At 31.8% G+C, this 27,589-nt stretch overlaps 2 protein-coding genes across 3 annotated transcripts; both read right to left on the bottom strand.

Moving 5' to 3' along the window:
- Positions 1-247: 247 nt before the first annotated feature.
- LOC129896033 (transcription factor bHLH63-like) lies at positions 248-3,552 on the bottom strand. Its single transcript, XM_055971847.1, has 5 exons — positions 3,141-3,552; positions 2,309-2,500; positions 1,245-1,589; positions 489-582; positions 248-398 (listed from the first exon to the last, which is right to left on the bottom strand). Exons 1-4 carry the CDS (start codon positions 3,366-3,368, stop codon positions 517-519), a joined length of 831 nt encoding a protein of 276 aa, XP_055827822.1. The 5' UTR covers positions 3,369-3,552; the 3' UTR covers positions 248-398; positions 489-516.
- Positions 3,553-11,701: 8,149 nt separating this feature from the next.
- On the bottom strand, positions 11,702-14,993 carry LOC129895379 (U-box domain-containing protein 5-like). Of its 2 annotated transcripts, none has more exons than XM_055971089.1 (5): positions 14,724-14,993; positions 14,550-14,614; positions 13,239-13,424; positions 12,572-12,679; positions 11,702-12,331 (listed from the first exon to the last, which is right to left on the bottom strand). In XM_055971089.1, the coding sequence occupies exons 2-5, from the start codon at positions 14,604-14,606 to the stop codon at positions 12,005-12,007; spliced, it is 678 nt and encodes a 225-aa protein (XP_055827064.1). In that variant the 5' UTR covers positions 14,607-14,614; positions 14,724-14,993; the 3' UTR covers positions 11,702-12,004. The 2 variants fall into 2 exon arrangements, with proteins under 2 accessions (XP_055827064.1, XP_055827065.1); XM_055971090.1 differs by having other exon boundaries at positions 14,875-14,993.
- Between the last annotated feature and the right edge of the window lie 12,596 nt (positions 14,994-27,589).

The following is a 27,589-nucleotide window of genomic DNA, read 5'->3' as shown; positions in this document are numbered from 1 at the left end:
GCCTCTTTTCAGATGTATTTAATAGAGACCTTATTAGTTATTAATATTCAACAAAAATCTATAGTCTTCAACAATAGCCCTAAGATGATGGTGTTATATGTCCTCATCCTTAATTAGTTGTACATTCTCATTCTTAATCAACTTGATAGTATATTTTTATCAAAGCATTTTAAATCAACATAAACAAGGAGGAAGACTTTAAAGAAGATAACAAAATCAATTTGTTATTACATCCAAATAAACTGTTCCAACATTGGCTATACATGTAAACATATTCTTATATGCCCAATAAATGTAATAGAATATATGAAGAAAATTTGTACTTTAATTGCTCACTTCAAAAATATTGTGGACAGGGCAACTAAATCTACTACAATTGCAATTTTCCATTCCTGCACCTGAAAAATCATAAACAAAATAATGTCATAAAAAATATGGATTTTTTTTTTGAATTCTCACATCAATTTAACTAATCAAACCAAACAAACCTTAAAATAAATAATTTGGTTTCTTTTACTACGGAAACCGTACGCCAAAATGGCATTGTAGATCAGTTTCAAAATTTGGTAGCTGCTGTAATGCCTGCAAAATGAATTAATTTCATTTTAGATACACAAGAAAATATGGCAAATCTTAGAGAAAATTTTAAGCTAAAATTTAAAACAGAAAACACTTTTAATTACTTAATTATATTGTGTCTTCACACGTCACCCTTATGTGCTGGCCTGATTTTTCATTAGGCCAAACATGTGGAAATATTTTTCGCTTTTTAGTTGGCTGTATCTGAAATCATGTCAAATTGTGTGCGACTATCTCATCTGAGAAACAACACTATAAAAAAATGAATTTTAATTTTAACTTAGCCCCATAAGCTAGCTAAAAAATAGGAAGATTGCTCAAGCAATAAAGGGGGTCCCGAGATCTCACCCTAGTCCAATGTGAGACATTTCTTTCAACACGCCCATACACTTACTGGACTAGAGCATGCATAATCATGGACTGGGTGTATATTCACACACCCCCTCCCCCCTCCTACACACACATCAATTCAATGGATTTGATTCTGATATCACCTAAAAATAATGAATCTTCGGCCTAATAGAACCCCAAAAGCTATCTCAAAGGAAAAATGATTGTCTAAGTCAATAAGGAGTCCTGATATTTGTCCTGATCCGACGTGGGACATTTCCTTCAACAAACTTATGTTATGTTTCAAACACAGAGAAAAGGATCAAAGAAATTACCAGAACATTTGAAGAATCAAGAAAAGCTTCTGGGAAAGACATCAAACAATTTTCTCTTCTTTGTGGCAACATTTGTGTAACACCAATACTGTTTCCTTCTTCTTGTTGTTGTACAAGGTTGTTTTGTAAACATGATGGATTAGGAAACAACTCCTTGGCAAAAAAATTATCTGTGTTCAAATTTGAAGTAGCAAGTTTGATGGAAAGGAACTCCACTTGTTTCTGAAGAGATTGAACATAATTGATGATTTCATCAAGCATCCCTGCTTTACCTATCACTTTGTTACAACCTGGAACTAAATCTTGTAAACATTTCATCTTCTTGCTTATTTTCTCCCTTCTTGCCTGCAAAAATTGATTGATAAATCAATAAATCAACATGTTGCATTCCGAATTAGCTAGGGTAGGCGTATAAAAAGGGCAGTTCGATGCACGAAATATCTCACGTTCATTGAGGGTTTGGGGAAAGGCCTCACGCACAGAGTGATATAATATTGGTAACCTACTCTGACGCAAGCATCAGAAGTTGATTTTCATAGTTTGAACCCGTATTATTTAGGTCACACGATCCTAAAGGTAGGCGATACGATATAAATTTCATTGATAGCCATCACTACAATAGGTTAGCTCGGTGGATGAAGCATCTGACGTTCACCTAGACTTCGGGGTGGGGTAACACACCAAAGCGTTGTAATGTAGGGAGTCTATTCTAACACAAATATCAGCAGCTGATTTCACGGCTTGAACCAATTGACTCACAAGGAGATAATTTTACCGCTGACCGTTGTTTCAAGGTTCCTTCTATAACAATTTAAAACATAAATCCATAGGTAGCCACAACTACAACAACCTAACACACACTAAAAAAGGGCAGCTTGATGGATGAAGCATTTCAAGTTCACTCAAGATTCGTGGAAGAATTGCACCTCAAAAGAGTGTAACATAAGCAGACTATTCTAAGGAAGTACCAGTAACTGATTTCACGGCTCGAACTCGTAATCTACAACAACTTAAGTTACATTGATGATGTAAAAATATAGAAATAATAGTAGTAAGAGACTTACTCTCTCTGCTAAGCTGTGGCTATCAGTAGCTTGGCCACGACGTGCCCTAACATGAATAAAATCAGTTTGTTTAACCTCTAAATTCTCTTTTGAATTCTTCCCTTTTTCCCTTTTCACTATCATCTTTGACTTCACTTCCCCTGCTTCTCCTTCATGCTTTTTTCCTTTACATTCATCATCATGTTCATTAAACTGCAAAATGAGCTTATCAATGTTCAGATTCAACTGAATTATACTCAAAGAACAAATAACATAGGAAATCAAGGTTCAAATTGCTAAGGCAAAAAAAGGTCAGGTGATTCTTTTCATCTGCTTAAATTTGAGTTGATTTCTAATATGGTCCCTCAATTGTCACAATTTTTTTTTTCATTTCAATTTTACTTCAACCAAAAAAAGTGATGATGATAACTATTAGTCAAGTGACAATTTGATACATGTTGTTTGGAGGTAAATCAGATACATATGTTGTTGGTAGGTAAATATTACTCCTTTTAATCTAATTTATGTTATTGTTTCTTTTTTTTTTGTCAGTCCCAAAATGAATATTATGATTTATAGCTATTTATTTTAGATCATGAGTTTCAAACCTCTATTTTTCTTTTGTAAATTCTGCATTCAATTAAACATGTCACATAAATTTAGATGCAAGAAATAAGTGTGCGCAAATTGGGAGTCTTAATAACTTAATTAATTGACTATCTGAACTTTCACATGAATGTTCGATTCTTCACCATGTAATTTCCTATTCCATTTTATTTCTTTTAAAGGAGGAGGTGCACGAGCTCAGACACAATCACTATTGGAATAAAAATAGAAAACACCACTTACAAACCTCTGATTTTCTCTTCTTATTCGTCCAATTCCTCTTTTCTCTTCCAAAATCCATTTGTGTGTCAATCTTGATGGGAAAATTCTGAAATTGACTGAATTCCATTGTATGTTCACTTATCAAACTGTTGAATTGAACAAGATTTTGATTTGGCAAAGAATTAGAAATTTGCTGTTGTTGGCATTGGTACAAACGTTCAAACATGACTCTTTGTCTTTCAAGAATGCTCATTTTTTACAATGTTGGAAATGATATTTTTGTCTAGCGGGGAATTTTGCATTGTATGAGTGGAAATCTGAGTTTATGGTACTGTACTGCTAATCAGTGGAAGTTGAAAAGATTGAGTGGAGATTTATATAGATCAAATTAAAAGCTACTATTTGGATATAGATAAAAAGCATAAGCGGATTCATAATTAAAATTTGGGTTCCATCTAATTTGATATTATCGGATCTAGTGTAGTCTCTCTGATTCATTTCTAATTACGTAATGCAGTTTAACTGTGTGAATTTAAAAAAAGAAATACATTTGAAACTTAGAGCCTAATCGGATAAGCTGATTATAAAATGCTGATAAATATTTTTAAAAGCAGAAATTAATTTTATAAAGTAGTTAAATATTTAAATAAAAGTACTCAAATTGATATTAAATACTTGATGTGTTTGGTAATTTTTTTTTATTAATAAGCTATTATATATATATATATATATATATATATATATATATATATATATAAATTTAAAAATATATTTATAAGAAAAAGGATGAACGACATATATGGAATAAAGAGTTTTTTTTTTGAAAACAATATTCTGATAATTAGAAAAAATATAAAAATCTCGGTCACATAAAAAACATCAAATTATAAGCTGAAAACTAATACATTGGGAAGATCAACTTATGATTTTTAATTAATTTTTAACTTAAAACACTTTAAATTTGCTAAATGCTTATAAGCTAATTTGATCAATTTAAAAGAAGCCATAAAAAAATTGTCATTTTTCTAAAACAAAATAATAATAAAAACAAGTGTCAAATAAAGAGTAATACATATAAAATAATATTTATTACAATTTAATAAAATAATTATATACTCTCTTTGTCTCATTTTATGTGACACCATTTTCCTTTTTCGTATTTTCCAAAAAAATATTATCTTACTATAATTAAAAATAATTTCACTTTAATTTTTTTATCATTAATAAAATAATTTATAATTATAAAATATGTAAAAAATATTTTAAATTATAAATTTCAAAAATCTTAATTTTTTTTTAAATAGTGTATCAAATCAAATGTCGTTCAAAGAAAGGAAGAGGGACTGATGGAGGGGAAGATGGGGGGCCGCCCGGCAGGGGGGAATGGCCCGCAAATCGAAGCAAATCAAGAATATGCTGATAAGGAATGGTAGGGTTTAACGAGTGGACATCCAACTCCTCACTTAGTTCAAAAGCCATTATTATTATATAATATAATATAATCATATTATTGTTATTATGACAATCAAATGTTGCACTTATTGTATAAATTGAAGTTAGTTAGGTAGTGTGTCTATGCCCATTATATCGTCTTCAATAGTTCAATGCATCCTCCTATAGTTGGAAAAATAAAATTGTGATACAAATCATCTTTGCATGAAATCACATTATATGATGATACTATATAGTTATAGTTAAAAGAAATGTGTAGTTAAATAACAAATATGTCTGTTCAAGTTTACATGATAATCAGGAGAGATAATGTAAAATATATATCAAGGATTTAATAAAATTCAAATAGTTTCAAGGCATAATGCAAAATACTCGTCTATCTAATAATAGTTGTTCAATATTGATTTAGCACATATCTTAAGAAATAATAAATGATAGGGATAATATTACTACATTAACTTTTGAATATATCAAATTTAATGCTTTGAAAAATATATTAGATATTGAATAGTATCTAATAGTAAGGGTACAATTGACACAAATAGATAAATAATTCATTTATTTTTCAAAATGAATAAATATTGTTGAACATCTATTTTTAATATATTGGACAAGTAAAGATATACGGGAAAAATATATAGTAAGAGTTCGATAGAATTCTAATTTGAACATAATCTTATTATTCTTATATATGTGTTGTGGATTCACTAAAAATGTATTTGTAATAATTTGCGAACCCATTAGCATAAATAGGTTGTATGGAAGGTGGAGGCAAAAAAGCTGAGAGAGCAAGATTCAGGAGATTCAAATTATGCGTGATCCAATTCGCATAAATCAATAGAAAAGGCAAATTTTTGCGGTTAACAAAGGATTGCCTCTCTAATAAATTTCAAATCATGAATCTATGTGAAATTTGCATATGCAAATTTTATTTTAACTTTGGGAGATAAAGAGGTTGTTTCTGATAGACCCTCGACTCAACGAAAAACAAAATAAAATAGCTTGGGTCGGCGGGTGGGGTGGGGTGGGGTTGGGGGTAATAAAAGTGATAGAATCATGCCAAGATACTAAAGATAGCATGATAAATCATTTGGAAAAAAAAATATCTACACCCAAATAATACTATAATCGATGTACAAGAAATAACATATAGTACTAGAAATCGAAAAACAAGAAAGTACAAGAGTAGCTTCATTGAGACATCCGTGCATCTCTTCTTCACATGTCCAAGCAATCTCAGTTTCGTTTTCTGCATCTTGTCTCCCATCAAAGCCACCCCTACCTTTGATCCAGATACCATAATTTCTAATCTTATCTCTCCTAGTAAGCTTGCACAAACATCTTCATTTTCATAACTTTCATCTTTTGAACGTAAGAATTTTTGCCAACACTTTACCACATACAACAAAGATGATCAAATCATGACTTTGTAAAATTAATTTTTAAGTTTTGATGTAACACCTTCTTATCACGACTCTATATAGGGATTACTTTCATTTTGTCTCTGCAAGAATAAGAAATGAGAGAGCAATGCTTGGCGTCCTTACAGCAGATTGTCACCATCACAGAGTAAACAAAAATTGAAAGGACTCTAATATTCACATGCAATGTTATGTATGTATGTGTAAGAGAGAATATTCTCATAATTCAAAATAACCATATCACTAACAATGTGACTTTATCACCAAAAATTATCGGAGGACGATAAGTACTTTTTTATTTTTAAATAGAATTTTCAAATTCAAATTTTGATTACGAAATCGTCTTTGATAGGATACACTTTATCCTTAATGAAAATTCTCAATGTGAATTTTGACCGGTCGAAATTTTAAAACGAAAAAGTTTACATACTTATAAAAAAAAAAAAAAAAAAAAGACAAAGTGAAAGGCAGCTAGAGACAAACTTAGCCAAACAGTTCCCGTTTGATGACTAAGACAACTCGTAACAAGTACTGCTAGAATGGAAAATCATAAATGGACAACAGCAATGAGATTAGCCAAAAAAAAAAGGCAATAAAAATACTCCAGTAAGATTTTACATAATAAAACGTCGTCCGTTTAAAAAAAAGAGTTAATTTGATTTGATACGGAGTTTAAAAAAGATAATTTTTTTAAAAAAAATTGTGGTCCTAAGTTAAAGTTATATCAAATATACCAAAATATTCTTTAATCTTATGATTTTAAATATGTCACGTGAAAAATTAAAATTAAAGTTTTGCCGAAAAAAATAATTCTTTTTGAAACAAATTAAAAAGGAATATAAGTCATTCTTTTTTAAATGAAGAAAGCAGTAAAATTTAATTTGTTTAAGACAAACAAATTAAAATGAAAAGAATAATATATAGATTATTATTCAGTATAGAATATAGTACAAAAAAAATATTACAATTTTAGTACAAATAATTTGAAATTACTAGTTTCAAAAAAGGGAAAATATACTCTTTAATTTTGTAATTTAAAATTAATATATTCTCTCATTAATAAAGTGGATCATATACTTTCGTTCTCTAACAAATAAAGCATATTTTTCCTTTTCGTTAACAAACTCATATTTACTGAATTAAACAAAAATTGATTTTAATTTCAAAAATGCCATGCGACTTTTAAAAATTACTTCACCATTTTTTAGCCATACTCAAGCCAACTTTAAAAAGAGCGTGAAATAATTTTTTTTTATAGCCATGAGACACTTTTGAAATTAAAAAATTAATTTTAATTTAATAAATATGAGGTTGTTAAAGAACATGGTAAATATACTCTATTTGTTAGATGGCGAAGATAAATATGCTATATTTGATGGATGATAAATATATATTCGCGTCACTTTTTTAATGAATAACACATCAACTCTAAAGTACAAACTTGAAATATATTATTAGCCCTTTTCTTATAAAATAATTTATTTCAAAATTATAATTTGTTGTCTACCAACAAAACAAGCACTAATAGGATAAACCAACTTCAGAATGATTGAGAATAAGAAACCATAGACAATATGGCTAAGGTTAAAAGCACATTAGTTGAATGGATCTTCATCACCTTCATATGGGTGTGTCCCCCACCCATCAACCCACCCACCCCCACCTTTTTTTAGCTCATCATGGCTCCACCCTCTTTACCTAATTAATCATCACACCAACCAAGAGATTATAAATAATTAGATCACCTTCATATGCTTATTTTCACACACATCACACACAGAGCGCGTGCATATATATATATATATATATATATATATATATATATATATATATATATATATATATTGAATCAGTGAGAAAAGAAAAAAGAAAAATATTTTCATATGGAAAAATTTTAAAACTTTCTAGTATTTTAATGAGAATTTGTTTACCACCATGAGTTTTCCTAGTGAATCAGTTCGATGGAAATGAAGTTAAAAAAATCATATTTTATAACACAATTTTCTTATCGATTCGCGACAGAAAAAATCTCAATTTATAGCAGTAATAATACATTCAGATTAATTGATTAAAAGTGGTAGATAATGTAATAATTATTAAAAATATTTGTGAGTATTAACATTGTTTTTACTAATGAGTAATTATGCGTTTGGATTTAAGTGTACATTGAACTTGATAATAGCTTAATAAGTACTGTAGTATGTATGCTTGGTCAAGGTGTCGAAATCAGCTTATTTTGAGAAGTATTTCTTATCAAAAGTATTTTTGAAGCGATTTCATTGCAGTTTGTGTCTGGAAAAATACTTTCAAAAATTCATTTTTAAGTGTCAAATTACGACAAAAGGAATTATATACTAATTATAATTTGCAATACATATATGATTTTTGATACGGGTAATCTTATCCTAAAAAAACAAATTATTTACTTTTTGGTGAAATTATACTTATCCAGCTTCTATGCTATTTAAAGTACTTATTTTTTTCCATGAAAAGCTTAGTTAAACACCTTTATTTCTTAAAATAAATGATTTAAGAAGCTAAATAGTTTTGGTCTTTGAAACTTGGCTAAATAGGTTAGTGGTAGTTGACATATTTGGTAAACAAAGATTTTTTCATGTCTAACATATTTACAATATTCTTAAAGCTATTTAGAACATAAAAAGTAAAAGTAACTTTTGGTTAATAGGTTACAAATGTAATATTAATGATCAGTAGCTGGTTCAAGAGGATGATCAACCACATGGACAAAGACAATGCTCGGACTTCTACAGAAGGAGACAACACTAGAGAATTTTCCGCAATGGATATTTTGTCTCAATTAATATTATACGTTAATTTAAATTTATTATAAAACCTTATAAACTTTAAATCTTAAATCCTCCCGAAATTCAAATAACTCTATGGCATCATGTTTCTTTGATTAGTGGAGAAAATCTAGACTTCTATATCCCCTCAATTCTAATAGTATGATTTGTGAAGGGATAAAGAATAAGTCTCCAAGCAAGTCAACCAATTGGATTCATCCATGAACATTATCCACTTAAGAGTAGTATTCTTGTTTAAAGATTTGGTGTGTGGAAAAGGTCCAAAAGAAGAAAAAAGGAATACACTTTTTTTGGGGGGTAATTGAAATAATTCTGATGAGATATGAATGATGAAAGATGCAATGTTTCCAAATCTTATTATTATCAATGATGATATTTTTTCTCTCTTTCTTGTTGGGAAGCCAAAATTTAGAACAAAGACAATGAATATGATATGTTTTCTTTCCAAAAATGGACTAAAAACAATAAATCTTAAGTACTAGTTAGTTAGTGTGTCCCTTGGGGAAAAGGAAGTAAAACCTTTTTATGCTTTTGGAGGAAGTAAGTTGAATAGGTGGAAAAGCTTGGGAATAGCTTACCATTACAAACTTTGAATATCAAAATTTGAAAGATATCATATAAATTAAGATGGAAGAAATAATTATTAAGTGTATATGGGAAAGACAAAAAGGAAAATCTTGAAGGCTGAAGCAACGGTAAAATTATCTTCGACTGACCTATAAATCATGAGTTTGAGCCGTGTGAAATCAACCACTGATGCATGCATCCAAATAGATTGCCTACATCACACCTCTTTGAAGTATGATCCTTCTCCTGACCTTACCTAAATTCAGAATGCTTCATGCATCACGTTGCCCTTTTATATGGAAATAATACTAAATCAATAAATAAAGACAAAAATTATATATATCACACTCATATATATATTTATCGCTTACCGATCGTTAAGTGCTACGTATTTTCACTTTTGATTTTTAAATTGTTCGAGTTAATGTAAAGAACGAGCGCTAAGTAATATTTACATGTAAGGAACTCTTACCATAAACATTACTTCACGGTCGTTCTTTACTTCAGATCTAATAATTTAAAATCAAAAGTGAAAATGTGTAGCACCTAATGTTTGTTAAGTGATGAATATATAAGTATAAATATATGTAGAGAATTAGCAAAATTTATTAGGTTCAATTGCATCAAATAATTTCATCATGGAGTATAAATAAATGTAAAGAATTAGCAAAATTTTAATAAACATTAAATTTTGAATTCATAATTTTATATCCATCTAATTGATTCAATGATAAAACTTAAAATTTTAATAGATTAAATTTAAATTTTAAATCCTTCTCTAATATATGTTCGTGTTAAATTCTCAAAGAGTAAATAATTAGGCACTACATAATTATTTCTATCTAATATATGAGTGGACACCAACAAAAAAGTTGAGAGCAATAGAAGGACAACCATACTTGGGTGTCCTACAAATCAGTAGCCAAAGTTTCAGAAAATTAAAACTAAGGCCCCAAGAAATAAACTCACTCTTCTTATGTTCATCTGGAAATTACATTACAAAAAATAGGGGTATGAATCTCATAAAGTTGGCAGAGACGAAATCAAAATTTAAAATTTAAAATTCTAAAATATAATACTTTTGTTTATTAGTTCTAAATAAATTACATATATGTATATTAAATGAGTAGAAAAAATTACTTAAATACACAATTTATTTTACTATATTCTCTAAATTTTCTACTATTTGAAAAAATTACAAAAATTCTACTCTCTCCTATTCTCCGATACATCACTTACTTCATGTATCAGGACGTACGAAAGTAACCAAAAAGAAGCGATTTCAGGTAATTTTTAAAAGAATAGGGATAGAATGTAATTGAGAAGAATTACTATCAGATTTAGGTAAAATTTACTATTTAACACAAATCTAAAATTTGAATTTAAATTATTGAGTATAACAAATCTTCTATGGCTAAAATTATGTCTCAGCCGCCCTTGAAAGTTGGGACCTATTCTCAATGAGTAAAGGCCTTACACAACTGCCCCAAAACAGCTATGTTTGGGCCACACACACAAATGATCCATTGCACCTTAAGATCAATCTGATTATTATTACAATCTTCAAGTAGGCTTAATTGACTGTGCAAGTTACTGTTCCAAACTTTCTTTCATATCAGAGATTGCAATAGGATGGGGCGGGTTTAGAGTGGGGCAACACAGGCAAGGCTGATTTTATTAAGGGCGGATTAAAATAAAAGGCGAATATATCAATTGTATAAGGATATCCAATAGAATTTATAATAACTCAAAGTTTTAAACTATTAGAGCTCGTTTGATAGGATGTATTAGAGAATCTAATGCATGTATTAGTCATGATATTAATTACGTATTTAATCCTTTGTTTGGTAGGATTTCCTTAATATATACATAAATGCCCTTAATACACCAAACCAAATAGTGGATAAGAAACATAACCAATTCCAACATTACAAGTCTCAGCATAACTAATCATATCATTACTAATACATCTTATTTAGTACTCCTATCATTTTTATATACTCTACGAAACGATTCCTTAGTAAAAGAAATTGAATTGGAAGACTACTATGCAGATGCTAAAGACAAGTAAAGTGTTCCTTCTCAATACTAACAAAAACTAGAGGAAGTAGAGAATATTTTACACTTCATATCCTGCAATCCTGTACATCTGGGGAGGGTGGGTGTACACAGTATTGCTCCTACCGTGTGAAGGTACGTAGAAAGGCTATTTCAATAGACTCTCGGCTCAAAAACAAATATGTAAAGTAAATACAGTAACGAAGAAGCCATGTTGAAAACAATGAAGAAGAAAACAGTAGCAACGACAAATAATAGGATAATTGAAGCAAAGGAAACAATTGGTAATACTACAGGTGAAGAATTAGTAGTAAGAGAGTAATAATAACAATACTAAAAAGGAAACTAGATAACACTCGACTACTAATCTTCTACCGTAATTCTCGACCTCCATATTTTCCTATCTAGAATCATGCCATCTCATAGACAAAGAACATTTAAACATATCTGGTGGTAGAGAGATCCTCAGAATGTCCACTTCAGCATCGTCAAGTCGACATCTCTAATGAGAGTTCACTTCACATTGGTTTTAAAATGGGTAAGAGTCTTCCTTCTAAAGAGAGCCATTATTTGTTTTGCTCTATCACAATTGATTTTCCATGCTTATTAAGGAGCTTCAGAAATATCGATAAGATCCTCCTTTTTGTTGTCTCACCCTCACCAACTCTATCGATCATCTCATTTATGGATCTTTTTTCTATTGAAAGAGCTTTTAGAGATGTGATATGAAGCTTCCACATAGCAACTTGAATTGCCTCGAAGACATATTCTTCAGCTGAATCTATTGTATTTACATACCGATGAAGTAATTCCTTTATAACCTTCCCTCCCTCCTCTTCAGATGGATCCAAGCTGAATATCACACCCCTTAGTTCAGCTATCAGTTGTGAAATCTGCAACCAATATTTTTCATTCCAAGAAAATATAATGGATATGGAGAAATTAAATTCCATGAAGCCAAACGAGCATTACGGACTTTGTCATTTAGTTGAAAAATCTACTAACATGCACCACAGGCTTGTATATAGACTTATATAACTGAAGCCTCTCAAGAATTATGCAATCAAGACCACTAGAATAGAAAATATGGAGAGATGAACCTCTCAAAGTCAAAAGGAATTTTTCTGACTGACCTCTGCAGCCAGAGATACAGGAACCATATTTTGCACCTGGCTTAAGCTTTGCTCAAACAAGTTTCTTGATTTCTTACATCGTGAGAGTATAGTATCTCCTGTGAATGCCTGGAAACACAATACAGATCGTTGTTCAGTGACTGAAGATAATAGAGTATCTTCATTGTACGTTTATTATGCTAAGAAGTATTACATGTTAAGGTCTGCGTACACTCTACCCTCCCTAGACCCACTTGTGGGATTTCACTAGGTATGTTGTTGTTGTTGTTATGCATACACTTAATTGCATAAACCGATGAATTGTGTTATAAGTACGGATGGTGATTTTATGAATGTACTTACAATCCGACCCATCCCAATCATCGAGTCCCTTCCTTGACTAGCCTAAAGCTACTGGCCTCCATGGAAACATAAACAAGATAGCATTAAGAAAAACCCCTTATATAGTGATGAAGATTCTGTACTAGTTCAACTGACTAAGTTTCTGAGGAATAGGGTCAATGTAGCATTACACAGTAGCTATGTATAACAAAAACAGTTAAGATGAAACGAGTTGGCTGCCTACCAAGTACAGCTACCAGGTAGATCTCCCATTATTTGGGAGGTAAATTTAACAAAAACACTTTAACAAAAAAACTAGTTGGCTTAGCTTGTTCCAGAAGCATACCAAGTATAGCTTACTAGATTCACTGCAGTGCTGATGCAGTGTCTTGGCTTTGTCAATTTCACTGTTCAACCGGCAAAGAGCCTCTCTTCCGGAAGAGCATCCAGGACGGGCTGCTTCAATTTCAGGAAGTAATACTGAAACTCTAGTTACCAACTGAATTAGTTCCATGCACATTAGATGATGCACCTGTTGTCATCACAACCAACAGGAGATATTGAGTTAATTTACAAAAGGGAAATATATGTTTAAAGCTTAAAGCAAACGGCACCATAATATGGGATAAAAGACAAGGAAATATCCAGGAATTGACAGATACATCATTGCATTTAGAAAACTAACAATGTTTCAACGACAAAAATCCCAGCCAGCAGAATTTTCCAAAGAGGCAAGAACCTCTTGGTTTTAATAACTTTTCAGTTCCCTTCATGGCATTCTAACTACTATTTTTTTTATAACTGTGGTATCCGTACCAGCTTGTGTGTAACTTGACTAATTCCCCTGGTCATTTGTTACCTCCCACTAGCACACGTATCGGGTAACTTTGTCCACCAAGATTTGGAGCGATGGAAAGTGCTAAAATAAAGATGTGGAAACGAAGAACAAGAGACACACTTATGGGAGAAATTTTCTCTTCCTTTTCTATTGCTCAATATTCACATAATCACCTCCTTTTATAGCCTGGGCTCGACTTACTTGTCCGAATAGGATTACAATAATCCCTTCTCATGAGGATCCCAAATGCTCAATTTGCTAAGTAGATGTTCATATTGTGACCTTCGCAATGCCTTTGTAAGAATATCAGCCAACTAATCATTCATGGGAACATAGCTCAAAGATATACGATCGGCTAGCAGGTCATTTCGGACATACTGACAATCCACTACAATGTGTTTGGTTCGTTCATGAAATACCGAATTTCGTGCAATATTTAGTGCCACTTGAAGGTTACAACTTACATTTACCTTTAATGAGATAATTTATAGACTCACAAATACTTCTGACTTGTTTTAGACCACAAGTTTCATAGGTATTTTTTTTTTCTTAAACTTTGAGTCAAGTCAAACAACATCACATAAATTGGAAGGAAAGGAGTAACATTAGTTCATTAGAAAGAAATCAGCAGAAAAATCACGATTCTCAACCCAATTCATTAAATACACTAGGACACACCCAATGTACCATTCTAACTAGGACTATTAGAGTAAGACCTTTCATAACTCTCAATTTTTTTCTCAATTTCTCACTCCCTAGGGATGCAAATAAGGTACTAAAGCACAAAGAGAAAGAGAGGAGGAGCTTAGTATTATATACCTTAATAGCATGATGAGATGGAGGTGTCTCACTTACTTCAGCAGCATCAATCCACATGATAATTTCTGGTAAAAAGAACAGAAAAATAAGTGTCACATTTGACATAGTATTAAATATTATTAACAGGAAGCAAATACAAATGATAAGGGATTAAGAATTTCAAGAATGCTTTACCCAGAAGAGAAAAATACAGAACCCCTTTTCTTCTTAAGATAAAAAAACAAACTTTAAAACACTGAGGTCTGAGGCCAACTCCACATTTCAGAAACTCATAAAATTCCCAGAAAAATTTCAAAACTTGGGGTTCAAAGAGAGATTTCTTTACTTAAAAAGATCCATTTTTTCTCCTCAGAATTGTATGTAAAAACTGAGGCCAAAAAGTTCACATTTGCAAGAACAGAAACCCCCACAATTAAGAAACAGAGTAATTTGCATTTTGCTATATAAAACATTCTGCTCAGCCTTTTTTTTTTTCCACTCGGTGTCCTAAGGCTAGTGGAGCTCCAATTAAATTAGAATTGTGCAGTAGAATTATTCGGGGTGAGGCTTTCAAATTTTTTTATTTCATATTTAAAATTCGAATTGAGATATTTAATTAAGAATAAATCAATTTTATCACTGCATCACAATCTCACACTGGTGCTCAGCCTTTAATGAGCCTTCAAGACTCTGATAAAACTACCACAAAAACGCCAAAATCAAACAGAATTTTTGGACGGATCCAATTTATTAACTCAGCAATTTTGATCTTGCTCAATTCTCAAATATGATCCATTAACTTTGCTTCGGTTGATAATTTTGATTTATATCTTTATTAATGTGCAAGTAAGTATTTTAACTATTTAAAATTTGAACAAATAAATACATTTATCCTAAATAGCATCTTGGCATAAAAATAAATTGACTCTTAAATTTGACTTCAAATTTTAAGTATAATCTTCAATTTTTATAATACACAAATAAATACTTTAACTATTTATTTCTTAAACAAAAAACACGTGAATCTAACCGCCAAAATACGTGATATACAACGCTCCCACGTAGATTTTTGAGCCGCTGCCACGTAATTAAAAAAAATTACACATATTTTATAATTTAAAAAAAGAAATTAAAGAAAAGGAATTCATTAAGGGTAAAATTGTTATTTTTGCTTCTTTTTTTTACTTTTATGGACCTCAAAAATTACACTTGACGCGGTTGAATTGCGTCTCGATCACGCGTTTTGCTAGGTTGGATTCGCGTATTTTTTTGTTTAAGAAATAAATAGTTAAAGTGTCTATTTGTGTACTATGAACATTTGAGGTCATACTTAAAATTTGAAACCAAGTTTAGAAGCCAATTTATGTATTATGCCTAGGATCTTCTACGACAATTTTATGTCATATATAGCATCCTACGTGTATTATGTCACATAAGACACGTGTGTCTACTTGTTTTATATTACACAAATTTAAGTGTTTACTTGTGTACACTCAAAGATGGAGAAGATAGATGCCTAAAGCCAAGTTAAAAAGTATATTTATGTATTATGCATATTTCATAAGTTGTAAACGTTTCAAGGCATAAAAAATTTACAAGTTATTAAAACTATCAAAAAAAATCAATTCTTGTATAAACTTAGAAAATGAGTAAAGTTGCTGCCATGTGACCAGGAGGTCACGAGTTCAAACCTTGGAAACAATCTCTGGCAGAAATGCAAGGTAAGACTGCGTACAATAGACCCTTGTGGTCGGGCCCTTCCCCGAACACTGCGCATAGAGGGAGCTTTAGTGCATCGGGCTGCCCATAATTCATAAATAAGATAAGATAAGACGTTGCATTTATAAATTGCATATTTTTGAATTTTTTTATAAACAAATATTCAAATTACAAATTTTCAAATATATATAATTGGCATAATACATAAATATGACCTCATTTCACATTTATGCCCTCCAACTTTGGGTGTGCACAAGTAGACATTTAAACTTGTATATAATTAAACACGTAGACACACATGCCTTACGTGGCACAATACACGTAGGACATCATGTAGGATACAAAATTGACATGTAGGATGTCATGTAGAATGAATGTGTCTATTTATTCAAGTTTTGGATAATTAAAGTGTCTATTTGTGCATTAAAGGTCATAATTGTCAGCTAAAATCAAGTTAAGGATCATATTTATGTATTATGTCTATACAATCTTATAATGATTTATTAGTCAACACTAATTGCGAATAGTTACTCTTTAATATAATTCTTTCACATGAACAATCTCTTTAAGTTAAACATAATTTTTTTTTTGCAAAATTTATAAATTATAGGTCTTTTTATTAGAGAATATAAATTTACTTGCGATATGGAATCATAATTTCAAATTTCAAATTCTCCAAAGAAAACAATATGATTTGGAGATTAAATGATATTTCTAGCATTTCTTAATTTTAACTTTACACATGTCATATTTAAAATTAATTAATTAATATTTTTATATATTCTACATATTTTTAATTTAAAATAATATTTTTTGCTTTCTTAAATTTAATATCAAATTAAAATTTGATAAATAAATTGAAATATAGAATATAATATAGACAAATGGAAGAAAGAGCATAGACTTTTTGATTTGAAAAAAGAATCTCCTATCTTTTCTCTGGTTTTTTCTTACTCACACGTACCTTCCCAAAGTTAATTTTTTATATAAAAAAAATAAAAAAGAGAACGTGTCTACCAAATTTGAACTTTGACAATCCTTCTTTCACTCGTACGTTCCTAGCAAATTCTTTCAATTTATATGAAACGAAAATTTTTAATAGCTCAATTATGATTATTTGATTTTTTAATAAAATAATTTATAGTTATATATGTTTTGTCGGAAAAAGACGGTTTAAAATTAATTTCAACTTTATAGAGAAAAAATCAATTTTATAAAAGAAGAGTCGCCATTTAATTTTATAAAGAAATTAAGAAAACTTAATTTAAAAAACCCTAACAGATTTAAGTCTTAAAAATTCAGAAAAAAAGGTACGAGGTTCTTATTTCCACTTTGAGAAGGTGTTAAGCATTCAAAGTAGCCACTAACGCGCGGTTATTCGGCGATTTGAAAAATTATTTGACTTACTTTTGAAAATATTAATTTAAAAGGAAACGAAGACTTTAGAATTATTTTTTAGAAAAACAATGATCAAACTTAAACATTGAAAATAATATATATGTATATAAAAAAAAATAAAAGTTTATCAAATGACTAAGTAAATGTAGAAAATTATTTAAAGAGTAAATTAACATGAATTAGTTTATCCTTGGGGAAATCTAATTAAGTTAAAATAAATTAAAATTAATATCTAAGAAAAGATAAATAACATAAGTAAATAAATTATTACAATCCGAATCAAAATAAAGAAACAATAAATAATACATAAAAATATGGTCCGACACTTAGTTTCTGTATGCCTGGACTAAACTGTTGGGCCATCTGTGTTTTGGGCATTAAGCACAATTCCACTGTATATTACAGTTGTATCTACACTGTATATCGGACTATATATACACTGCATATAATGTATACAACATTATTTTATTGCATATCAGATTGTATAGATACTGTATATCAGTGTATACGACACTATTTTTACCTGTATTACATGTATACAGCCCAATATCAATTCAAATCATGAATATTACCTTCTTTTTCATGTATCAACTTTTCAATAATTCGAGCAAGATGACGTGAGACTTAAAACTCAATGATATGCAAGGATGGAGTTCAAAGATGGACTAGAATTGATATCACATGCACCAAAATAAAATTACATAAGCATTTACTTATTTTAAGCTAAATCAAGGAATATATCACTTAGATTAGAACCTTCGTGGGTTAAATGTTATAAGAACACTGTTCTTAGTCTAAATTTTGACTTCAATCTCCTATTTTCCTTGAAGAAAAATATAGATTGAAAGCTAAAAATTTTCACAACTTTTAGGCTGGGGACAAGAGTCCAAAATCCTAGCCAAGTTGAAAAAATTTCTAACTTTGGGGTGACTAAAAAACCACTCACTTCTTCTCCTTCTTAACAAGAATATGAGCCTTTATATAGGCTCCAAAAATTTTAAATTTTCATACAATTTTCGATGTGGGAGATTGAAGATTTTTTTTTTTAGAAAAAACTAAAAATTTCAAAAATGCAAACTATAAGTAAACTAACATAACTAACATTGTATTTAGTTAAAAATAAAATCTTTTTGAGATGATTTTCGAATAACTACATAAATAGTAATCAAAGATATAGTTATATAGAAATATGTATATTATACTAAAATTTATAATAAAAAAAAATAGTTAAGAATAACATGAAAATATCTTTATTTTTTATAAAAGCTAATTATTTCAAAAATGTTCTAAATTTAAAGAAACTAGATAGCTAATTTTCGTTGTGGAGGGTCAAAATTGAGTGTCAACAGCTGTCTCTTTCTTTGGATAGGATCGATAAAAGAGATCCTAGACAAAGAAAATTGACAAATCCAATTTTGACTGACTCTATCTTCATCTTTATGAAAAGGGGTCGGTACGAATTTTGGAATTATGGTTGGACCCCGAAATAACCACACACCCTTTCGATAGGAATATGGTTTACTGTGGTGGAAGTCGTTCCTCAGCTCGTGTCCTATGAGTTTGATATTCCTTTTCGGACTGTGTCCCAGTTCGCTGCTAAGAAAAGGTTTCATGTTGTGCTGCATCCTTTTTAATGTCGTTCCACTTTCATTCATCCTCTTTGCATGCTGAAAATCTTCATTGATCTATTGGTAGGATAATGTTGCTCTATCAGTAGGATGGTGATCCATTGATAGGATACTTAGCAAAATAAATGCATGTCCATCGATAAGACGAATAAAGATAATCCATCTATAGGATAATGCTGCTCCATCGGTAAGAGAGTGATCCATTAATAGGATACTCGACAAAATAATCGTATGTCCATCGATAGGATGAATGAAGATCCATTGGTAGGATATAAATGCATGTCCATCGATAGAATGAATGAAGATCTATTGGTAGGATATGTTGGTCCATCGATAGGACAAATGATGATCCATTAGTAGGATGATGTTGTATGTCCATCGATAGGACGAATGAAGGTGATCCATCGGTATGATATGATGCATGTACATTGGTAGGACGAATGAAGGTGATCCATCAGTAGGATATTTTAGCAAAATAACTGTTTGTCCATCGGTAAGATGAATGAAGATCCATTGGCAAGATATGTTGGTCCATCGATAGGGCGAATGATGATCCATTGGTAGGATGATGTTGCATGTCCATTGATAGGACGAATGAAGGTGATCCATTGGCAGGATATGATGCATGTCTATTGGTAGGACGAATGAAGGTGATCCATCGGTAGGATATTTCGGCAAAATAACTGTCTATCCATTGGTAGGACGAATGAAGATCCATTGGCAAGTTATATTTCAAATCTTCTCTGATATTTGATGCATCTTACTTATGCCCTTCAGGCGTTTATAACGCTAGAAAATGCTGATGTTTCTCTTCGATGAGTTCGATATACAATGGCCTTCTAGGAAAATAAATATGTAAATGTCATCATCTTGGATGATTTGAATGATGTAAGATACTCTTGGCAATGCAATATAATGAAATGACCCTCTTGACAATAATATGCAATGTCATCCTCTTGGATGATTTGAATAATGCATGACCCTCTTGGTAATGCAATGAAAATGAAATGGCCCCCTCGGTAATGCAATGTAATGAAATGACCCTCTCGACAAATAAATATGCAAATGTCATCCTCTTGGATGATTTGAATGATGCACAACCCTCTTGGTAGTGCAATGTAATAAAGTGGCCCTCTTGGCAATGAATATGCAAATCTCATCCTCTTGGATGATTTGAATAATGCACGACCCTTTTCGCAATGCAATATAATGAAATGGCCTCTTGGCAATGCAATGATAATGAAATGACCCTCTTGGCAATGATATAATAATGAAATGACCCTCTTGGCAATGATATGATAATGAAATGACCCTCTTGGCAATGATATGATAATGAAATGACCCTCTTGGCAATGAATATAATAATGAATGACCCTCTTGGCAATGAATATGATAATGAATGACCCTCTTGGCAATGAATATGATAATGAATGGCCCTCTTGACAATGATATGATAATGAAATGACCCTCTTGGCAATGATATGATAATGAAATGACCCTCTTGGCAATGATATGATAATGAAATGACCCTCTTGGCAATGATATAATAATGAAATGACCCTCTTGGCAATGAATATAATAATGAATGGCCCTCTTTGCAATGAATATGATAATGAATGACCCTCTTGGCAATGATATGATAATGAAATGACCCTCTTGGCAATGCAATAAAAATGAAATAGCTCTCTTAGCAAATGAATATGCAATGTCATCCTCTTGGATGATTTGAATGATGCATGACCCTCTTGGTAATGCAATGAAAATGAAATGGTCATCTTGACAATGAATATGCAATGTCATCCTCTTGGATGATTTGAATGATGCATGACCCTCTTGGTAATGCAATGAAAATGAAATAGCCCTCTTGGCAAATGAATATGCAATGGCCCTCTTGGTAATGAATATGTAATTCCATCATCTTAGATGATTTGAATGATGCATGATCCTTTCGGTAATGCAATGAAAATGAAATGGCCATCTTGGCAAATGAAAATGCAAGTGTCATCCTCTTGGATGATTTGAATGATGCATGACCCTCTTGGTAATGCAATGAAAATGAAATGTCCCTCTTGGCAAATAAATATGCAATGACCCTCTTAGCAAATAAAAATGCAAATGTCATCCTCTTGGATGATTTTACAGTAACTCTGACTCCCCCAATCCACCTTTTTCATATGTACCAATAGGACACCATCAATATCTGACTCTAATCCACTAATTTCACTTCACAACGCATCGATTGCTATCTACTTTACCCACGACCTCATGCCTACTATGCGGACAAATCTAGCAACCATAACATAATCCGAATGAGCATATACATGAAAACATCATTAATTTACCATTTCAGGAATAATATACAGTTTTACAATATAAATCTCAAATACAACAGTCAACATGATAACACTTGGATCTTCAGTCCTTTAATATCAATTTTTACACATGATGGACATGCTGAATTATAATCTGGTCAGTTTTTCTATCATCACACATATAGTCAAGATCAATTCACAGATAATAGTCATATAATTGTTTTCTCATGGAACCCATACTCAAGCTGTTAGTGTGTCGGCATGACACTCAATCCAATAATTAGTATGTGTCGGAATATGACACTCGATCTAATATAAATGTCAGAATGTGACACCCAATCCAATATCACAATCACAAACACAATCACAGTCCACAACGAATAGTTCACATACTTGCACAATCAAGTAACAGATTCATTGCATGCAATTGTTCATGATTAGTCATTTCATTAGTTTCATTCTACTTTTCCTTCATTAATAATATTTCATCAAGCCTTCTTAATTTAAGGCATCACTTTAGGTCGAGCAAGTTCAAGATTATGGATTTTATGATCTGGGGATTGTAGACCAATCATGCCACATATCAATCACACAACCACAATAATTAAATGCATAGAAAACTTCATAATATTACTCAATCGCTATTATGCACTATTAAGAGTCTCTTTATGATATAGACTAAATCATAACCTATAGCCATATGTAATCAAATAGGTTCATGGCATGAAATCTATCAACACTAAGTCATTCACATTCACCCTTTTATTTTATGATTTGCATTACTCAAGTAATTCACAAGGAATAATCAGCATAAACGCACACAATTATTGGTATAATCACATCCCGTTATGTACATCAATAACTCATAATCCACAGGTCTCAAAATCTTCTAACAACCCAGTAATAATCTACATTTAATCCAACAAGGGTTATTACACTTTTAAAAAAATTTCATCAAGGTTAACATTCAAATATCGGACCTTTATCACTAGTCACATAATAATCATACCCACATCATATATTCCACTCTAAACAATAATTGGCAATCATTTAACGATCCAGGCTCCGTACCTGAAGGCCTAGGCATAAAATCTCCTATCAATCTACATTATATTAAGCAATGAGAACGAATTTATAACTACTCAATTGAAAAAACCTAGCATACCTGGGCACCAAGAAATTGTAGAAAGATTATAGCATAATCCTTGACTTTCGGAAAGATAATCTATGGAGATGGGTTTGAAATTCGTGGGTTGTAGCATTCCTTGCACAAAGAATCTCTTCTTCCCTTCTCTTTAAGTCTAGAGCAGCTTTTTGGGGATTTCTAGGGTAACCCTCATCTATTTTGGCTTAGGGGAAGAAAGAGATGATAAAAAGAAGCCTCATTTCCATTCTGTCCCGTCAAATCCCTCCATAGCGGCTTAAATCCCACTCTAGCAGCCCAACACGGATAGTGCTCAGTAAAATAGACATAACCTTTTACTTCAAACTTTAAATGAGGTAAATTTTATGACGTTGGAAAGAAGACTCATAGACCTTTAATTTGATAAGTAATAGGATACCTAATTCATTATATACTGAGAGATATAATTATTTGAAGTTGACCCTAGTTTGAACTCAAGTCCAAAACTAAATCGAAAAGACACTTTCAACTCAACTTTGAGGTAGGAGCATAGTACGACCTTAATTCACAACTAATGCACTCTCGTATCAAAGAATTGATCCTAGTCTTATGACGAAAGAGATTAGTATATCTTTACTGTAGATATTTTTAGTAACAACGGGCTAGGTCGTTACACATTGTCTTTCACTCACTTCTAATACACAGCTGACTTATTATTTTATTTTTTTGCTTCTTATCCGGTGTTCAGCATCCGCATTGAAGTCTGATATTTTGGCGGTGTTCGGTACCTACATTGGAGCCTAATTATTTTGGATTCGTGCTGCATAGGATCTATTGGCAGAAGAGATTAATGAAGGCAAGCTACAAGCAATATATTTGAAAAGAAAACAGAGAGAAACTTAACGTTTTATTGCGTTGAAAACCAGAGAGAATGCAACTATTTAAATAGACTTGCAGACCAGCAAATTTGGACAAAAAACAAGGTACTAGCTTATCACTAACCCATGACTCTAACAGATTTATTTCAACTAAATTAGGACTCTTAAAACTTGGTAACTGAAAACGTAAAAATCTTCCAAAAATACTGACACAACTTTTGAATCAGTCAACTAACACTTCCCCTTGATTCATAGTCACACACTCTGAACTGTAATCTGAAAAAAAATTCATGCTTAGTCTGAGGAAGAGACTTCATAAATATATCCCCTTCTTGCTCATTTGTCCCACAGTATATCAACACAATCCTTCCATCAGCTACTAGTTTTTGAATGAAGTGATGTTGCACATCGATATGCTTAGTTCTCACATGGAAAGAGGGATTCTTAGTCATATTAATTGCTGATTTGTTAACACAAAAAATCTCAGTAGCCTCCTTTTGCTCGTAACTGAAATCTACAAGTAGTTTCCAAAGCTATAAAGCTTGTCGTGCTGCTAAACTTGTTGTTGTATACTCTACCTCAGACGTAGACAGAGCTATTGTCTTCTGCTTCTTTGAACTTTATTTCACCGCTCTAAAGCCAAGGTTGAAACAACTGCCAGAAGTGCTTTTTCGATCATCTAAGCAGCCTGCATAATCACTATCTGTAAAGCCAACCAGTCTGAAATTTGACACTTTAGAATACCAAAACTTATCGTTCCAGCAACATAGCATAGAATTCTTTTTGCAGAACCAAAGTGTTGCTTTGTTGGACTTTGCAAAAACCTGGACACAATACTAATAGAAAAAGAATGTTGGGTCTAGTACGCGTTAGATCATTTAAGCCACCAACTAGACTTCAAAATAATCTCGGATTTGCTTTCTCAGTTCCATCTTCACGCTGCAACTTCTCATTGATATTCATAGGTGTAGCTATTGCTTCACTTTTCATCATATGGAATTTTTTTAAAAGATCCTCTGCATATTTTTTTTGAGAAATAAAAATTCCATCTTTGTCTTGGATAACCTCGAGCCCCAAAAAGTATTTCAGTAAACTCAAATCAATCATCTCAAAGTTTCTCATCATAATGGACTTGAAATCATAAACTACAGACTTTGAGGAACCAAAATAAATCATGTTATCAACATAGAGACAAATGACCAAAAATTCTCCAATACCTCGCTTCTTCAAGTACAATGTTGACTCATTTTCACTTCTTGTGAATCCACTATCTTGAAAGAATGAATCAATTTTGTTGTACCATGCACGCGGAGCTTGCTTTAGCCCTAAAGAGATTTTCTTAACTTGTAGACTTTGTTCTCATTTTCATTAATAACAAATCCCTGAGGTTGTGAAACATAAACCTCTTCTTCCAGACACCATTCAAAAAGTCGAACTTCATATCAAATTGATATACGGGCAAATATAATTGCATATCCAGAGCTAAAACAACTCTCACTGTTTCAAATCTAGCAACAGGAGAAAAAGTTTCTTCAAAGTCCATACCTTGTTTTTGTGAATATCTTTTTGCCACGAGCTGAGCTTTGTGCTTTTGAATGCTCCCATCTGCATTGTACTTTATTTGAAACACCCATTTGAGCCCAATCACATTTCTTCCTTTAGGTGAATCAACTAGCTCTTATGTAGAATTTCTTTCAATTGCTTGTATCTCTTCTATTATTGCACTCTTCCATTCAGATTGTTCTGTTGCTTCTTCATAACAAACAGGATCTGGGATTTGGTTTGTTTTCCCTTGTTGATCTTCTTGGTGCAATTGGCTCAACTGAAGACTCATAAACTGGTGCAACTGTTGTAGGTGTAATTGACGAGCTAATTGGTGAACTTACTGGAGAAGAATTGGGTGAGTTTCTTGGAGTAGGATCTGCTGCAGGTTTTTCATCACTAGATAACAATTGGATACTTGATCTTATATTTTCAGAACTGAAATTCTAGTTTGCATCCTCATTAAACACAACATTTCTACTTATACTTTGCCACTTATGAGATTATATAGACGATATGCTTTGGATTGAAGACTATAGCCAACGAAAATGTATTTTTTATATATTTCATCTAGCATAGAATGAAAATTAACCAAAGCATATGCTATACAATCAAAGATTCTCAAGTGGCTTACCCGAGGCTTCTTACCATTCCAAGCTTCAAGAGGTGTTGCATTCCAAATCGCCTTTGTTGAAGATATATTCAAAAGATAAACAACGGTTACAATAGCTTCTCCCTAAAAGTAATCTGGTAGACCCTTTTTTTTCAACGAGCTTCTAGCCATTTCCAACACCATCCTATTTTTTCGTTCGGCCACACCATTTTGCTTTGGTGTGTATGGTGTTGTAAGTTCCCTGTGAATTTCATTCTCATCACATAACATATTAAATTTATTAGATAAAAATTTACCGCCTCTATCAGTACGGAGTGATTTTATCTTCCAGCCACTTTGATTCTCCACAAGTGCTTTAAATTTCTTGAAATTCTCAAATGTTTCTGATTTAAATTTCAAGAAATAAATCCAACTAAAGTGCCTGTAATCATCAGTAAACATCAAAAAATACCGACTACCACCAAGGGATTCTGTTTTTATTGGCCCACACAAATTAGTGTGCACAAGTTCAAGACTTGTTGTGGCCTTCCATGATTTTCCTACTGAAAATGATTTCCTAGCTTGCTTCCCGTAAATACACCCTTCACACAATTCAAGATCATTAATTTTTGGCAAGCCAATAACTATATCTTTTTGAGCTAAAAGTTTTAACCCATTAATATTCAAATGCCCATAACGTAAGTGCCATAGATTAGTCTCATTCTTTCCTTTAACAACTAAGGCAATGTTTTCAACATTTGAGATATAAAGGGGAGGCATTTTGTTTCTAGTCATAGGTACATGAGCTACGGTGCATCCAAATTTCTTATCCTTAATATCACATGCTTGATCGTCAAAAACAACTGAGTATCTACTAGTCATCAATTGACCGACACTTAACAGGTTATGAGCTAAAGTGGAAACATATTGCATAACATATAAAAGCTTCACATTACCTTGGACAGTTTTTATCTCAATTGTACCTTTTCCTTCAACGCGCACTTGTTTGTCATCTCCCAGGCTCACCTTGCTTTTCTGTGAATCATCAAGATCTCTAAATAGAGACTTTGAACTTGACATTGTGATTAGAGCATCCGCTATCAATGAACCACACAATATTTGCACTTTCAATTATGGGAGAATGAGCCATAAACAACTTACTTTCTTCTTCCACTTTTTGTGTGAAATTGACCTCTTTTTGCTCATCTTTTGACTTCTTCCAGCAATCAACCTTTTTATGGCCCAATTTATTATAGTATCGGCATTGGATTTTGCTCATGTATTGATATGAGTCACCAACCTAGTTTCTACCTCTACCATCACCACGACCTCGACCACGAAAATTGCCTCTGCCATGTCCCCGCCCTGCTGAGTTCTCTGTTTTTCCTTTGTAAGAAAACTCCCCCTTTACCTAGAAAGCCATATCTTGAACTTTCTCACGTGACCTATTTAGCCTATCTTCATGAGCTAGCAAGGAACTCATTAATTCATCAAAAAAATAGGTAGATAGGTCCTTAGATTCCTCAATTGCAATTACAACATGCTCAAATTTGGTGGTTAAACTTTCAATACTTTAGACACAACAATTTTGTCAATTTTTTCAACATAAGACCTCATCTTATTAATAATAGCAGATGTTCTAGACAAATATTCTTGTACAGATTCATTTTCATTCATGAACAATGTTTCAAAATCACGTCGTAGAGTTTATAGTTTGACAACAATTACCTTATCATCACCAAAGTACTCTTGCTTAAGGATTTCCCATGTCTGTTTGAAAGTCTCAGCTGCTGATATGCGAGGGAAAATGTCATCATGAAGTGATTGCAGGATCATGAAGAGAGCTTTTGAGTCTCTTTTCCGATGTTC

This window comes from Solanum dulcamara, chromosome 7 (genome assembly GCF_947179165.1).
Source record: "Solanum dulcamara chromosome 7, daSolDulc1.2, whole genome shotgun sequence".
NCBI classification, from domain to species: domain Eukaryota; kingdom Viridiplantae; phylum Streptophyta; class Magnoliopsida; order Solanales; family Solanaceae; genus Solanum; species Solanum dulcamara.
Note: the sequence above shows the minus strand (reverse complement) of the source record. Positions and strands in the feature narration are given on the sequence as shown.

Coding starts and splice junctions, on each gene's coding strand:
- LOC129896033 (XM_055971847.1), bottom strand. CDS start 3,368: ATGAGCATTCTTGAAAGACAAAGAGTCATGTTTGAACGTTTGTACCAA. Junction 1,590..2,308: donor GCCACAGCTTAGCAGAGAGA/GTAAGTCTCTTA, acceptor CAATTTTTGCAG/GCAAGAAGGGAGAAAATAAG. Junction 583..1,244: donor TTGATTCTTCAAATGTTCTG/GTAATTTCTTTG, acceptor TTCATTTTGCAG/GCATTACAGCAGCTACCAAA.
- LOC129895379 (XM_055971089.1), bottom strand. CDS start 14,606: ATGTGGATTGATGCTGCTGAAGTAAGTGAGACACCTCCATCTCATCAT. Junction 13,425..14,549: donor CATCTCATCATGCTATTAAG/GTATATAATACT, acceptor TGATGACAACAG/GTGCATCATCTAATGTGCAT. Junction 12,680..13,238: donor AATCTAGTAAGCTATACTTG/GTATGCTTCTGG, acceptor TTGTGTTTCCAG/GCATTCACAGGAGATACTAT.